The sequence below is a fragment of the Simochromis diagramma genome, unplaced genomic scaffold (assembly GCF_900408965.1).
Source record: "Simochromis diagramma unplaced genomic scaffold, fSimDia1.1 OVJJ01000293.1, whole genome shotgun sequence".
NCBI lineage: Eukaryota > Metazoa > Chordata > Actinopteri > Cichliformes > Cichlidae > Simochromis > Simochromis diagramma.
This window is the reverse complement of record NW_024386801.1, coordinates 10,460,605-10,474,774: the sequence shown is the minus strand read 5'-3', so window position 1 is coordinate 10,474,774 and position 14,170 is coordinate 10,460,605. Positions and strand designations below refer to the sequence as shown.

Genomic DNA, 14,170 nt, shown 5'->3' with positions numbered 1-14,170 from the left:
GACCAAAGCAGCTGGTATTTTTTGCAACAGTGACCAGGAGAAATTGCTTTTCATAGTCTCATAAAACCAGACAATCCAATCAAATCAAAGAGGAAGGCACAACTGTGCTACCTCACGAACAGATGGAAAAGAACTGGCAAAGTAAATTAAGGCAAGACTTAAACTTTCATCTGGGTCTTCATTTATGTCAAGGGTTCATCCTCCCTCACAACCAAGTACACCAGATGATCATCTCCTTACATATATGTCATCATTATACAGCATGCCAAGTCTTCTGTAAACCACAATAAGGCTGCAGGAGTAAACACTTTAAAGTCAAAATTTCTAAGTATAAACATCTGTTTATACAAGTCATAATGGCATATGATTTAGGAGGCTGTGTGGAATCATCCATTTCCACATTTGCTCTTCATTCACAAACTTTGTTTATTTCAAGAAAAAAAACAAAAAAACACATGATCAATCAAAAGGCCACAAAAACCAAAACCTACCACAGAAGCCACAAACTGTCTTCAGCTAAAACTAATACAGTAAGAGGTTTAAAGCTATTCCACTACCCACTGGTCTCATGGTGGAGAAATAACAGGGCTGTTTGGAAGACAGAAATGACAGCCTATAGTTAAATTTCTGTAACACTGGAGCTAAAACTAAGAGACACTTTTCATCTTCCGCCAACGATCCAAATAATTTTTAGAATTATCTTCCCCATTTGGTTAAGCCAAAGAAAAACCTCCAGGTCTGATATAAGGATTTCAAATAAAATATATCAAACTTATCTGAAAAGTCTGCTTTATGAGTGACTTCATTTTTGAAGGGGGATAATTTAGAAAAATGAAACAATCATGTCAGCCTAGATTTCCCCAGGTCTACACAGATCATTCATTGGCACACTACATATTTAAGGACCGATGCTTTTGGGAGAACCTGTTTTCGACAGTAAATGGCAAAAAACCATAAGAAACAAGAAATATAGCAATAGAGTTGTTTTTGCACATAAATGTGATTCATGTCCTTTCTTACATGTAGCACAAATCAAGATAGTCCGCTTCAGATGCATTATCACTTCTGCCAATATTCCGATTGGTTTAGATTAGGAAACTGTTTGAGCAGAGAGTGCAGCAGGCAGGATACGGAATGAAAACTCACTAGCTGCACTGAGTCTTTATGCTATTCTATGCAGTTTAAAGATTGTGATCACACTGTTTGCAATAGTTGTGTTCTCACATGTACCTACACCAAGCTATATCGAGAAAGGTTCAGATCCGCTGTGCACGTGCTTGTCCGAGAACCTCAACATCTGAGTTTGCAACTCTCTTCAAAATAAACTGTTTATTTTAAACCAGAAATTAAAATTCAACTTCATTTAAAATGTGCCAGAACACTACGTTTATAATTTCACATTTATTAAATGAACTAAGTAATGTGTTCTCCCTCTTGTTTTTTGGAAAAACTTCTGACGCTGCTGATCTAGGTTTTAACCTGTCAGTCAGCTGGAGGCCCCAGTGAGAAACCCTGTAATCCTTCCACTCTGCCCTTCACCTTCCCCCATGTCCCCAGATACAACTCCCACCAATCCCACTACTCACTCAAATCAAGCTGTGAGTGCTACCTAATGAAAACGAAACAATCTTGGTGCAGTATTTGGCTCTCAGACCCATGCTCCTGCCCTTTTCTAGACAAGCTTCAGCTGAAGGGAATGGTAAAGACTTTGAGCAATATATAAATACAAGTGCTTAACAATAAGGCGAGTGTGCATTAGAAAGAAAGGGGGAGCACATTGGGAGAATTGCTTCCCTTAATCACCCTAAGTAAGGAGGGAGGGGGCGAAAAAAAAAAAAAATCAGGTTTGACACAAGAAAAATCATTAGAGGCCACAGGGGGAGAAACACAGTGGGGTCAGAGACTAGACGTAGCCTAGAGAGAAAAGAAGGAGTGAGTGGTGGTGGTGGTGGGGGGTTGGGACCCAAGCAGCAGCGCAGGAGAGGAGCATCGGGTGTTGTTGAAGGGATTAGGAGAGAAAGTGGAGACTGAATCAGATATGGGGGAGAAAAACAAATCTGTAGGTGAGTCAATGACATGAGAGATGCTTGTTAGGTCAAATAATCAAAACGGCTCCGACTTGAAGTGACTCAGGGGCCAGACAGCCATGCTGATGGAGACTCTATTTATTTGACTTTGTCAAAGGATTAAGGAGAGAAGCACTCCCCAGACTGCCTCATTGGTTAATCATGATTCGACACAACTTTGAAAGGATACCACTGCAAAAAGATGGTAAAGGAGAGCTTGACAAAATACTTCACAGACTTGCTTTTAAACTGAGGAAAAAGACAAGGCAAAAGGACTTTCACTTGATTTGCTTATTGCAAGTGACACCACTGTTGAATGCAGTGCATCTCCTCTGGCCCACTGACCTGTGACCTCCCACTGGGACCACGTGGAGCTGAGAGGAGGAGTCCTCGTGTAGTAACAGCTTGCGCGCTAGTCACATCACACCGGTCCCCTCCTCTCTCCTTACAAAACACCATGCCACCCACCTCTGCCACTTTATTCTCCGTCTCCCTGGGGAAATTCGGTAATAGCCTCTCCAGCCGGCCCCGTCACTACTGATGGGACACCATAATGTCTCTATCCTCACGCCCAGAGGCATGCTCAGTGGGATGTTTTGATGGTTCAAACCACAACTTGGCAGGAAATTTATGCCTCATTACAGGAAGTGGGCCGTATATTCTCCTCATCATAAACATGGTGGCAGGTGTTTTAATTCCAACCCTCAAAGTCTCAAATTGATGTGACTTTTACTGTTTAAAAAAAAAAAAAAAAACTGTAAAAAAAAAAGGCAACAAGGCTTATAGAGCCTTGTTTCACCTGAACTGTATTCAAGAAAGTTTGCCATTACATTTTTAAATCATTTATTTATACAGTTGTGGTAGGAGTATTTACAATAAAAGCCAACCCCTCCTTGTTTTGTATAGTCAAATTAAAAGATCTTTGCTGAATAAAGTCTTGTGCATCAATGACATTTCATCTGGAAATCCAATTTAGCAAAGTCTAAACCAGCGACATCTGAGTCGTGCAAACCACACAGACACAAGACAATGCTTGCTCTCGTGCTAGGAGGCTTCTCTATTGGTACCATGTGCACAGTGTAAACACTGTTAATCTGGTCTTCATTAGCCAATAACCAAAGGCAAGTTGGTATGCAGAAAGCGAAAACATAGCTCATAACTAAAAAGACGGCTGGCATGACCTCTGCACTGCGGCAGACTGCTCAGTGTAAAACCATAGATCAGTCTAGCATATTATGCAACCCAAAAACCTTTGTGATAGACCTTTATATTAAAGAAAAGGATGGCTTCACGTGCATAAAAACATAACAGACAGTTACCTGCTTCTCCAAGATGCGTGAGATCTCTCCCAGAGTTCGGTCCAGACCAGACACTTTGTTGTTGGCCCACTGCCCGCTATCTTGGCCCTGCAACTGCTTCAACAGGTCTTTCACCAACCGCTGCAACCTGAACATAACAGCCAAAAGTTATAAATCTGTTAAAACATCTGTCCTTAATTTAGGATTTTCATACCACCGGTAAAGCTAAAATGTTTAACCAATTAACTGATTAGTCTACAAAAAAACAAAACAAAAAGATGATTAAAGAACTCTTCGAGTCAATTTTAGGAACACTTTACAAAAACAAATAATAATGGAATAATGGAACATTTACATTTTTTATATTTTTGACACTTGAAATATAACTGCACTCTGATTTATTTACTTACAGATTTAAAGATGTGATTAAGAAAAAAAATAAGCAATGGATTTTTTTTTTTAAAGAAAGCTTTAGATGTAGCACTACAAACATCAGGGGAAAAATATTAATACAGAAGAAAAATGTCAATTTTTTTTAAAAAAAGGGAAAACCCCAAACAAAAGAAAACACTTACTTGGCCTTGTATGGGGAGTCAGGGACCTGAGTCTTTGCCTCCATTGATGTCTCATATTCCTTTGCTCTAAAGAGAGAGAAGTAGGAAACAGTCCTTGAATCCCAGGAAAAAAGTGTTTGGCCCGTCAGTAACCAACACGAAGGATCAAAGTGTGAGGAGAGAGAGAGAAAATACTTCAAACCCAGTCTGTTTATTTGGCCTGTCAGCCAATCACCATGTAACTTGGCTTAAAATAATCAGACAGCAGCACTGCAGAGACCTGTGTTTTGCTGCCATCTACTTATGTCACCAAGGCTTAATTCCCTCCTGCCATTTTTAACAAGGAGACCAGAGTTCTTTGCTGCCCTCGCTGTCAAACAGTTAATGGGGGTTAGAAGCAATACAACCATGGCTATTAGAGAACTGTCATCTCCATGGCGTTAGTCAACATCTCCGGTCTGAAAAAGGCAAACTTTGTGTTTGTGCATGTTTGTGGGTGAAAATGGGTTATGGAGAGGTCCATTTATCTGTCAATCACACACTCCCAGACATGATAAGTAACTATTGATCAGAGGTTGACAGGGCACCTTCCGGTTAATCGTCTCTATACTGATAGAATCAAACTCCTCCCGGAAGACGACAAGTGGATTTCCTCCAACAGGCCATACCTGCTCCAACTAAAGTCTGCCCTTGAACACGAGAGATTGTGAAGAGTAGATTGTTCATCCAAAAGACACTGACATTTTCCCCTCACAGTTTGACCAAAATGACTAAAAATCACAGATAGCCAGTGCACAAATTTAAGCAGTCAGAAATTCAATATCAATGCTAATTTTGTATCTATTAATTTGAGGCCATTGGTTTAATCCTCAGCTCCTCTAGTTCACATACAGTGTCCTTAGGTGAGATAGTGAACACAAAATTGCCTCTAATGCATTCCAATGTGAATGACTGGGTGAATGTACCCTATAGTGAAAAGCGCTAGTCCATTTAACTGATTATGTTATTTAAAATTCATTTATCATAAAAATCCTTAAAATCAGCTTTACTAACAGAAAAGAAAAATACTTACAAAATAATCATTAGAACTGATTTTCAACAGTTATAAGCAAAGGGAAAAAAAAAATCCCTAAGTGACCTGATTCAGCGTTCATTCTGAATATGTAGTGATTTTATGTGCCACGTGAGCAGGATAAATAGGTAGCACAGACATGGTTTAATAAGGACTTGAACTATATCCACTCTGTTTGCCATTCATGAGATTACAATATTAATCTGACAGGTTTATATCTAATCAGGTTAAACAGGGAGCAATTGCTACACAATTTATTATAGTCATGTAAAAAATGGGCAATAAATCTTAGTGTTCGGCAATAACGGAGAAAGCCCATTTCTACAGTGTAGGGCTATAAGCACTTCATAATACACGAGATCTCGATTCCTTTTAATTATTCCATTTTGTTTACAGAGAATTTTCTCCACGTTTACATCCAAATCATGGCTACACTGCAAAACAGACCCACTTTGAGGTCATAACAAGCGGTAAAACCTTTATAAAAGTGACAATGGTTCAATAATTCAATCTAGTCCATTTAGCTTGTCTGTGTATTATTAAGGACATATGTTTTTCCTTTAAGGGAACCTCTTTTCTCTCCCTTTATCTAAGGAATCAGGGTGGTAACACAAGCTAAGGCCATGCTTAGCACCTCATGCAGTTCTCCATACTCTATAAGGCGTGTCTACATATTCACGTCACTCTTAGGTCCACGTAGCCAACAAAACAAACCACAAGCAACCAGAAACAGGCAAAAAGCTCATATCTGAGTATCAGTGTGTACTCTGCTTTGAAAGTCCAGAACTCATCCTGACACTGACAGGCTACTTACATTAAATTTTAATAGCTTATTTTCCCTTCCAAAAAATTTATTATAGAGGAGTTACGCCAAATAAGTGGGCTAAAGTATGTGTGTGCCACTTTATGACACAACAGGGCTCCATGCAGGCCTAGTTTAAACTCCTGTGAGACACACTCACATTTTACGGACACCATACGGTGTTCCAATAAAACGGTTCATTTCCACCCAGCGGTGAAGCAGCTCACCTTTATGTTTACAGGGGCTCTGTGTTATTTATGACCTCTGAAGGCCTGCTGCCTTTGAGTGCTAGTCTCAGCAGAGCTGGTGCGCGAGTGATGGTGAACAGAGGCAGATCATGTTGTCACTTTCTCAGTACCGCTGAGTCTCACAAAGCCAAAAACAGCAGAGCTGAGAATAAAACATTGCAGTAGAAAGGCAGTTTCAGCTTGTAGTTGCCTCTTTGGAATACATTTTTCCTTCTGAACTATAAATTATTAAAACAGTGAAAACTCATTCATTGGCAAATTTTCAGCTTAATTGTGATAAGATTTTAGAGGATCGTTAGGTCAGCCTACACTCACAAAACAGCACAAATCCCTGCGATAACAAATGACATAGCCAGTCTTTTTCCTCTCTCTCTCCCTCTCTTTACCAAAAATAAATAAATATTAATGACGAAAACGAAGCTATCCAACCTTAAACTTCATGAGTGGTGGTGAATGTTTAGAGAGCAGGAGAAACAAATGTTTAGTCATGCCATTAACATTATCAGCGCACCCTCCATTATATTGTTATTGGTAAACGGACTGCTCTATAGTGAGTAAAATGCTCGTGCGTCCACATGCACTGACCGGACGTCAGGGTTTGCTCGAGGACACTTAACCCCTTGAGGACAGGAGGAGGAGGGGGTTCAAAGTACCAACACTACAACACCTGCTCTACTTCGGGAGCCACAGTCATGTCATTACATTGGTATTTTTGTGTGTACATAAAGTCTTTATGCTCTTCCTCTGGCGTGTATCGCCACTGTTTTTTCATTTAATTACATCTTCAAGCTCGGTTGTAAAAGCGAATATTAAAAGTGAAAAGAATAGTAATGTTTTGATATGGTTCCTGGCCAGTAACGATGAGTCATCAGATTCAGCTTAGGGAATCAGTTTTCAGTGATCAAACATGGAAGATGAGGCATCCAAAGCGGTAGCTAGCTGGATCAAGAGTGTCGTTGAAAAAAAACACAAAACAAAAACATGTTCAGCAGATCACTTTTTCTTAATGTCTGCATACACATTTGTTAATATGATTTTTCAGCCTGTGACTAAGTTTGATGGACATAATATGCTGATTTATGATTCATTCATTCTTTTTATTGTGCGATTGCTGTCTTTTGGGGGTAAGTCTTACAATCTTCCCAATAATAAGCATCGGTACCATCTCACAGTACGTACTGCATGTCTCATCCCTCAAATCTCTTTTTTGACAGCCAGCTGGATTGATTGAGTTCAGGTCCAGGTTCTGACACACAGCAGCGTCACCTCCTATTTGTTGATTGCTATTGATTTTCTTTGATACTTCATTTAAAAATCAATAATTCAGAACAAGAAAAATAGGCATGGCTCATACATACTTGAACATACATCGCTGGTACTGAGGAAGGCTTCAGATTTGGCAATGCCATGGCAGTAATTTGGAGGAAAGCTCTTTACAGGTGAAAGCTGGAGAGCCACGGATCGATTTGCAGCTTTGCTCCCCAATCACGGAAAGTGGTCATAAATTAACATCATCAGTGTTACCTTGTAGAAAGCCTGGATGCACGTAACATCTGTTTTCCATATCGTTGTCACTCATAAAAAGAAAAAGAAAGGAAAAAAAAAAGTCCTGGCTGAGGTTTGTCCTCTCCTGCCTGCGAGAGGGTGGTGAGAAAAATTGAGACAGACAGTAACAGAGAGAAAATGGATGAATTACCTGGAGTTCATCCTGGCGCGGAGCTTTTTGGCCTTCTTTCGTGCCTTCTGCCGCTCTTCTCCATCCTTCATGCTTTCCGAAGAAACAGAGCTGTCCGTCAAAATATCCACAATGTATTTTTTTAAGGAAAGATGCTCCTAGAACAGGGAAGGAAAAAAAAACAGAATATCAAAAGCTACTAACAAATTGTTCTCAGGTTATTGGTTATAACAAACTCCGAGAGCCGCACTGGAAGGAAAATAAGTAATTTTCTGCAAGTGCATAACTTTAGCACTCATTTCCTGGAAGGCAGACATTGTACTTTTATGGAAACAAATAGAGGTTGCACCATGTCAGCCACAACACAACACTGCTGCTTGCACCAAATATACTGTTCCTGTACAAACAGCAATTAAACAGCATTTGCTTGCTACTTTTTACGTACAATTTTAACACTCTTCACTTTATACGCAGTAAACTGAAGGAAGGCAAAGACCAAAAGAAAGACTACACTGACATATCGCAGGAAAAGTAGTGTCTGTGTTTGTTTCTCCTCTTTGAGTAGTGAAGATGAGTTCCAACGTTTTTTTCCTCCCTCAGAATTCTGACTTTAATCTGAATTTGACAAAAAACAAAAAGACGTGCCCACTTTGTACTTTTTCCTGTGACCCTAATCCTTTTCCATATTATTAGACGCAACTTGTAGTCTTATGAATGTGTTATGTGACACATTGTTGCATACCTCTCAGTAACACCACTGAATACTGTAATTACTCTCAGTAATGAATGCTCTTTTGAAGCCACCTGCCTGCCCACGGACATGCTGCAGGCCAGGAGGTGTTGCTTCCTGTCAGACAAGTATGATATTTCTACTCATAGACAAGAGAATATAACCCAATTTGAACAGCATGACACATGCGGAAGAGACCAATTACTAAATTACACTGTCATCCAGCACCCCAAAGGATACAATGGCCCCAGACAAAGGGTTTCAGTTATGTAGGCAAGTTATCTTGTGTGATGCCACAGCCTTTGGTCAAAGTTTTTCCTGCACCTGCTCCCTGAATAGGGCTCTTCACCGAGAGGCGTCATATGAAACAGTTGTCATTAGTTGGGCTCAAGTGTGCAAAAGCAAAACAAGTGCCACAAAACTAATGCCTAAAACTAAAGGTTTACTTACTGCGGAAAACATAGTTTATAACTAAAGATTCACAGGATTTCAACCATGGGAGACTAAGAATGGGACATTTGCTTCAAATACATATAAAATTGAAAAGAGAGAGAAAGAGAGCGAGTGAAAAACTAAGACACTGTCTTAATGTTCAAGAAAAGAATAAAAGAAATCAAGGCACTTCATTTGGAAGCATTCTTGAATGATTTGGGTTTTTTTTTTTCAAAAGTAACAGAGTGTGACTCTAGTTCTAGTTTCTATACAAAGACGACACAAAACACGCCAGTTTAAATTTGACCACACACACAATCACAATATTAAATTCAATTAAATCTCAATATTACATTCCTCATTTAAAGCTGAAGCAAGATTTTCAAAGCTTCAGGACCGATTCACTGAAATGAATGTGACTGTAGTTTCCTCTGATTTGCATTTGCACACTTCTGCCCTCGTTTCACTGATATCACAGGTCACTAATATCTCGTGACCGTAGCTATCCCTCGCTTAGAAGACAGCAGCTCAGTAATCTCTCAGAGAGGCCATCCTGTGAACTGGCTGCTCACTTAATGGAATTGCTTCACCAACAGATAAAACACATCTGTTGGAAAAGACTAGTTACATAAAACGTATCCATTGGGATATAAATTCTTTTTTTCTTTGTTTTGTCTTTTTTGAAGGTTGTTATGTAAACTTTGTGAATTTAGGATGAGAAGATTTAACAACATATATTTACCTACCAAAGGAACCTCTGCAACAAAACTACACAAACACTGGTCAAAGGGCATTGCAGCTACACGTTGCCTCTGGTGAGAGAAACTAGATAGTACTATAAACATCTCATCTTCCTCTTGACACAAACTGCCCTTTAACAGATCAAAAAGACAGCCTACAGAAATACAAATTCTACAGGATATGCTCATCCAGTCCATCTTTTCTACCATACAAAGGCCAGCGTGGTAGACTTCCATTTGGCATACACAAACAGCCTTTTCATGCAGTCTCTTTGATAAAGAGATAAGACTCGGCTGCTAGTTGAGCAAATCACACAGTCATAAAAGAAGGACAGAAGTCATACAGAAAGCAAACAAAAAAGCAAATCAACTATTCCTTCATTATCAGGTAAATAATCTTAAATCGCTTGAACTACACAAATAAATTCTGGTTGAGAGACTGCTCTTTTAAACAGCAGCTTTGTTGCTATACCGAATCGACCGCACATCTCAAAACTGTGTGTGGTGGGAGAAAATTTCTGGACATTTCAACAGGCGTCTCTATTTGGATCTATCAGTACAGCTTCAACAAGTCCTTGAGGACTACTCAGTGCCTCGCCTAAGTCAGTTCTGATACCCGATGCAGCGTGGCGATCACTCTACTCATCGTGCTTGCCAGTCGCTAAAGACAAGAACAGCCTTTCCTCTGAGAAACCTATTTATTAATTACCCTAGATATAAATTCCTTGCGTTATATGGGTTTTGGATGTTATTTCATTATATCAAAGCAGAAAAAAAAAAAAAAAAAAAAAAAAAAAAGGAAAGCAATCTCAAGTCCTCTACCCGTATATCGATCCACCCTGTTGAATACAAGTGAATTTTCAATTTAATTCACAAGTCTCTCAGAATGGGAGAGAATGAAAAAATATGAGGGCACATCGGCTTCTGCTGAAAAACTATGGAGTGACCTCACAGACCTCACAGCACAGTTGGACAAACCATCTTCATTTTAATTAAAAATCCTTCGCTGCAGGAAGAGTTATGGAGCCACAGTGAAAAATAGTTGGCAGCGGCGTGAATGAAATTGTGAAACTGAGCTTTGATATAAATAATATGTGGGGCAGATGAATCTATCCAAACAAAGTCTCTTCACTTTAAATAAGAAAAGATAATTCTGGACATCTAAATGTTATATATTAGAGGTACAGGAATGGCTAAAGCCTCAGTCCTGTAATAACACATCTAATACAAATTGTCCAAGCATGACATCAAGATTAAGATGCAGGATATTATGAGGATGACCTCAGCAACGACCTAAATTCTGAATGATTAGTGCTGAAAAATGACAAGTTAAGGTTGTATTAGGATTACTGCTAAAAATGTAGTGAATCAAGCAAATACAAGGCATAAGTGTTCATATATAAACTGTTTTTCTCCCCAAACCCAAGGTTATGATGCTGTCAAAAAGGAAACAAAAAGAAACTGCATTTGGAAAGGAAATGATTTTAAAAAAGGAAAGTTATCAATTATTCCTCACTGAAAAAAAAAAAGCTTTGAATGAAGGAGCTGCTGAAGCCAAAGGTTCTGCGTACAGCACCAACAGTTGTCACCTTCACAATGAGCCCTGCTGAAAAGCCAATCTCATATTGCAGCCTGAGAGGTTACCTTGCATTAATGAGCTGCCTTCCCATGGAAAAGTGCTCCATGACACACAAAAAATAAAAAAGCCTGGAGACAAGAGGGTGATGTCAGTCCTCCACTGAAGCGCTGAACCTTAACTGAGTACATTTCAAGGCTCATTTGTAATCTCACAAAGCCAGCTACAGGCCTGTGGCAGTATATAAGAGGACGTATAAACATCAATAATGACCGTGTCATAAAAGACAACTGCTGTGCTCTTTGTCTATTTTTTTTTTTTTTTACATGAAACAGGCAGCAACAGGGCAATACTCTTTGGCAGAGTGAGAGGATGTTTGTTCCCAGCTGGGTGACAGTGATACGCACCACTTCCTCATCGGAGAGCTCCCGTCCCTGGATGCTGCTGCTGTCTCGCACGGCCTGTTGGTGCCTCTTGCCCTTGGTGTGGCTGAACAGGTGCACCTCTGAGGTTATCTACAAATACAAACAGAGTGGTCAGAGGTCAGTGCTGTGGACACAATGGAGAAAGAGGCAGGAGAAGGTCAACAGGGCCCCATGTTGCCGTGGTGAAACAATATACCACAGAGACACATACACTGGGACAAGAACTGCCTCCTCTAAAGCTTAGTTTAGAAAGGGATTTATTATGTTTAGTTCAAGCTCCATATACTCTGCTATAGCAGATTTGCACGACTGACTGTTCAGAATACTCATCTTATCATATTTTGGGTCTTGGCGTAACCCCTAGGTTCATTCACTAAAATAAGCCAATACCAATGGATGAAGATCTTGGGGCTGACAATGGTTAGAGCAATTGCCATACATTATGCTGCAGTGATATACTTCTGTATCTCACTTAATTGTTCTGGTTTTTATTATATAAACAGAACTTAGGGCAACCATGTACATACAAGGAAAAAAAAGAAAGAAAGAAAAGCAAGCTGATGACAACAGTTGACTCATCACAGATTGCTGACTAGCTGTAGCGGATGTTTGAGAAACAGGAACTAGAAGAGACAGGTGTACAACAGGCAATGTTTTCCTGCCATTTCTGGAAACAGGCCCATTTGGAATGGTTTGTGTTTAATATAATTAAATAAAGTGCTTGCTGCTGACCCATCTATGATCCCTGGTGTCAGATGCTGGCCAAGGTCATCTAACATTTTAACAAGATTCCTCCCCACCCCTTTTTCTGATGCTGGTTTGAAAACTCAAGGTGTCCCACCCTTGTTTTGGTGGCAGCCAGTTAATCAGAGATAAATGTGTCTGCTCGTTGCCTGATGCTCCAAAGAAAGAAAGGAGGGGGGAAAAAAAGGCATAATCATGGCCAGTCATAAATCTGTGTTTAGGTGACTGTGTTTAATCGGTGCTGTTAAATCCTCATTTAAATGTGGCCTCTTTCAAAACTCCTCTGAATCACCTTCAGGTTAGTAATTCTGTGTACATACAGCCTGTCAAATGTGGTCTTCTTTTTTTTTTTTTGCTTTCCTCAGGTTTATATATAGCAAAGACGCATAAATATATTAGTTCAGGAGATTAAAATAAAAATATTTAAAGTTAATTGGTAAAGTTAGTTGTAGAGTTAGTTAATAGTTCGGATACTGCATTAAATATTAGTGAAGTACTCTAACTGATCCAGAGACTGATTGGAAACTTTACATACCACAACTCCACACAGTGAACACTGTTTCTTGCGCTCATATGGTGTCAGTTTAGGTGCATAGTCTGTGTTAGCATGTCGACCACTGCTGAGCTCAGCAGCCTTTTCTTTCCTCTGTTCGATTTGCTCCATATGCCTGCGGCTGCTCTCATCATGCTATGGAAGAAACCAAAAAACCCGGGTCATACGAAAAACATGGACTCTTGTCTAATGTTTGTTAAAGAAGCAAGGTGGCGCTGTGTAAACGTACTTTCATCTGAATTTTCTTCTGGAGCTCCTCCATGGCTTCTTGTTGAGCAGCGCTGAGAGCAGCCAGACGCTCCTCTCGGTCTCTGCAGATGGGACATAAAATGACAAATAAGTGCATCTAAAAGTCTTAAAAAGACAGCAAGAATCAAAGTGATGTGGCCTGTTTAATCAGAGGGTGCTTTTCATTTTTTGACACTACGACTTGTAGATTTCATTTGAATAGAACGGCTATTTCAGCTCATCAATCCACCCCTCAGTAATCCATAATAACAGAGAAAACATCTACAATAAAACACTTAACTACATCATTCATAAAAAATAGCTAGATACTTTGCTGGGCCACTTAAAGTTGTGGTAAGCTGTATTCTGCTTACTGGAATAATTTAGCACCTCCTCCAATGTTTCATTGTGAGCAGGAAAAACTGCACAACTATATCAGGACAGTTTAGAAAGTCACAGACAACTGACACTGTATGAAAGTCTCGTCCTGGGCTATTGATTGGTGACTAAAGAATAAAAATCAGATATCTTCCCATTTAAATCTTAATCTCTCAATCTTAAACCGCCCCCTCAAAAGGGGACAAAAAGTAAGTTTTCCACTCATGCTGAAGTGATTTGGAAGTACAAACCTCGCTCTTTCCCGTGCTGCATCCTCTCGGGCTTTCTCCTTTTCCTGCCTCTGCTGTTCAATACGAGCCTCCTGCTCCTTCCTCTTCATCAGCAGCTCCTCCACTCTTGCCTGTCGCTCTGCTTCCAGGACCCGCTTACGCTCCTACACAGGAGCGTAATAGATTGGGGATTGGTAATTTAAAAATCCTATTAGAGAACATAAATGAAGGCAAAAAAGGTTTTTCTTAATCACCTGCACAGCCTCATCTCTGGCCTGCTTCTCCTCCTGCCTCCTTTGTCTCTCTTCTTGCAGTTCATTAAGGCGTTGCTCATATTCACTTAACTTGGCAAGGGCATCGTGCCTTTTATTTTGGGCTTCCAGGGTGTTGATGAAAGCAATTTCATTCACCTGCAAAAG

The 14,170-nt window shown here is 39.8% G+C and overlaps 1 protein-coding gene across 3 annotated transcripts in view; it reads right to left on the bottom strand.

Annotated features, from left to right (window-relative positions):
• Positions 1–14,170, bottom strand: part of scaper (S-phase cyclin A-associated protein in the ER) — a 57,617-nt gene that overhangs the window by 25,605 nt on the left and 17,842 nt on the right. For all 3 annotated transcript variants that reach the window (XM_040025706.1, XM_040025708.1, XM_040025707.1), the window contains 8 exons: positions 14,006–14,161; positions 13,773–13,915; positions 13,145–13,226; positions 12,898–13,050; positions 11,601–11,708; positions 7,737–7,873; positions 3,940–4,005; positions 3,386–3,512 (listed from right to left, as the gene is read on the bottom strand). In XM_040025706.1, the coding sequence (XP_039881640.1) occupies positions 3,386–3,512; positions 3,940–4,005; positions 7,737–7,873; positions 11,601–11,708; positions 12,898–13,050; positions 13,145–13,226; positions 13,773–13,915; positions 14,006–14,161 (972 nt within the window). The remainder of the gene's footprint in view (positions 1–3,385; positions 3,513–3,939; positions 4,006–7,736; positions 7,874–11,600; positions 11,709–12,897; positions 13,051–13,144; positions 13,227–13,772; positions 13,916–14,005; positions 14,162–14,170) is intronic.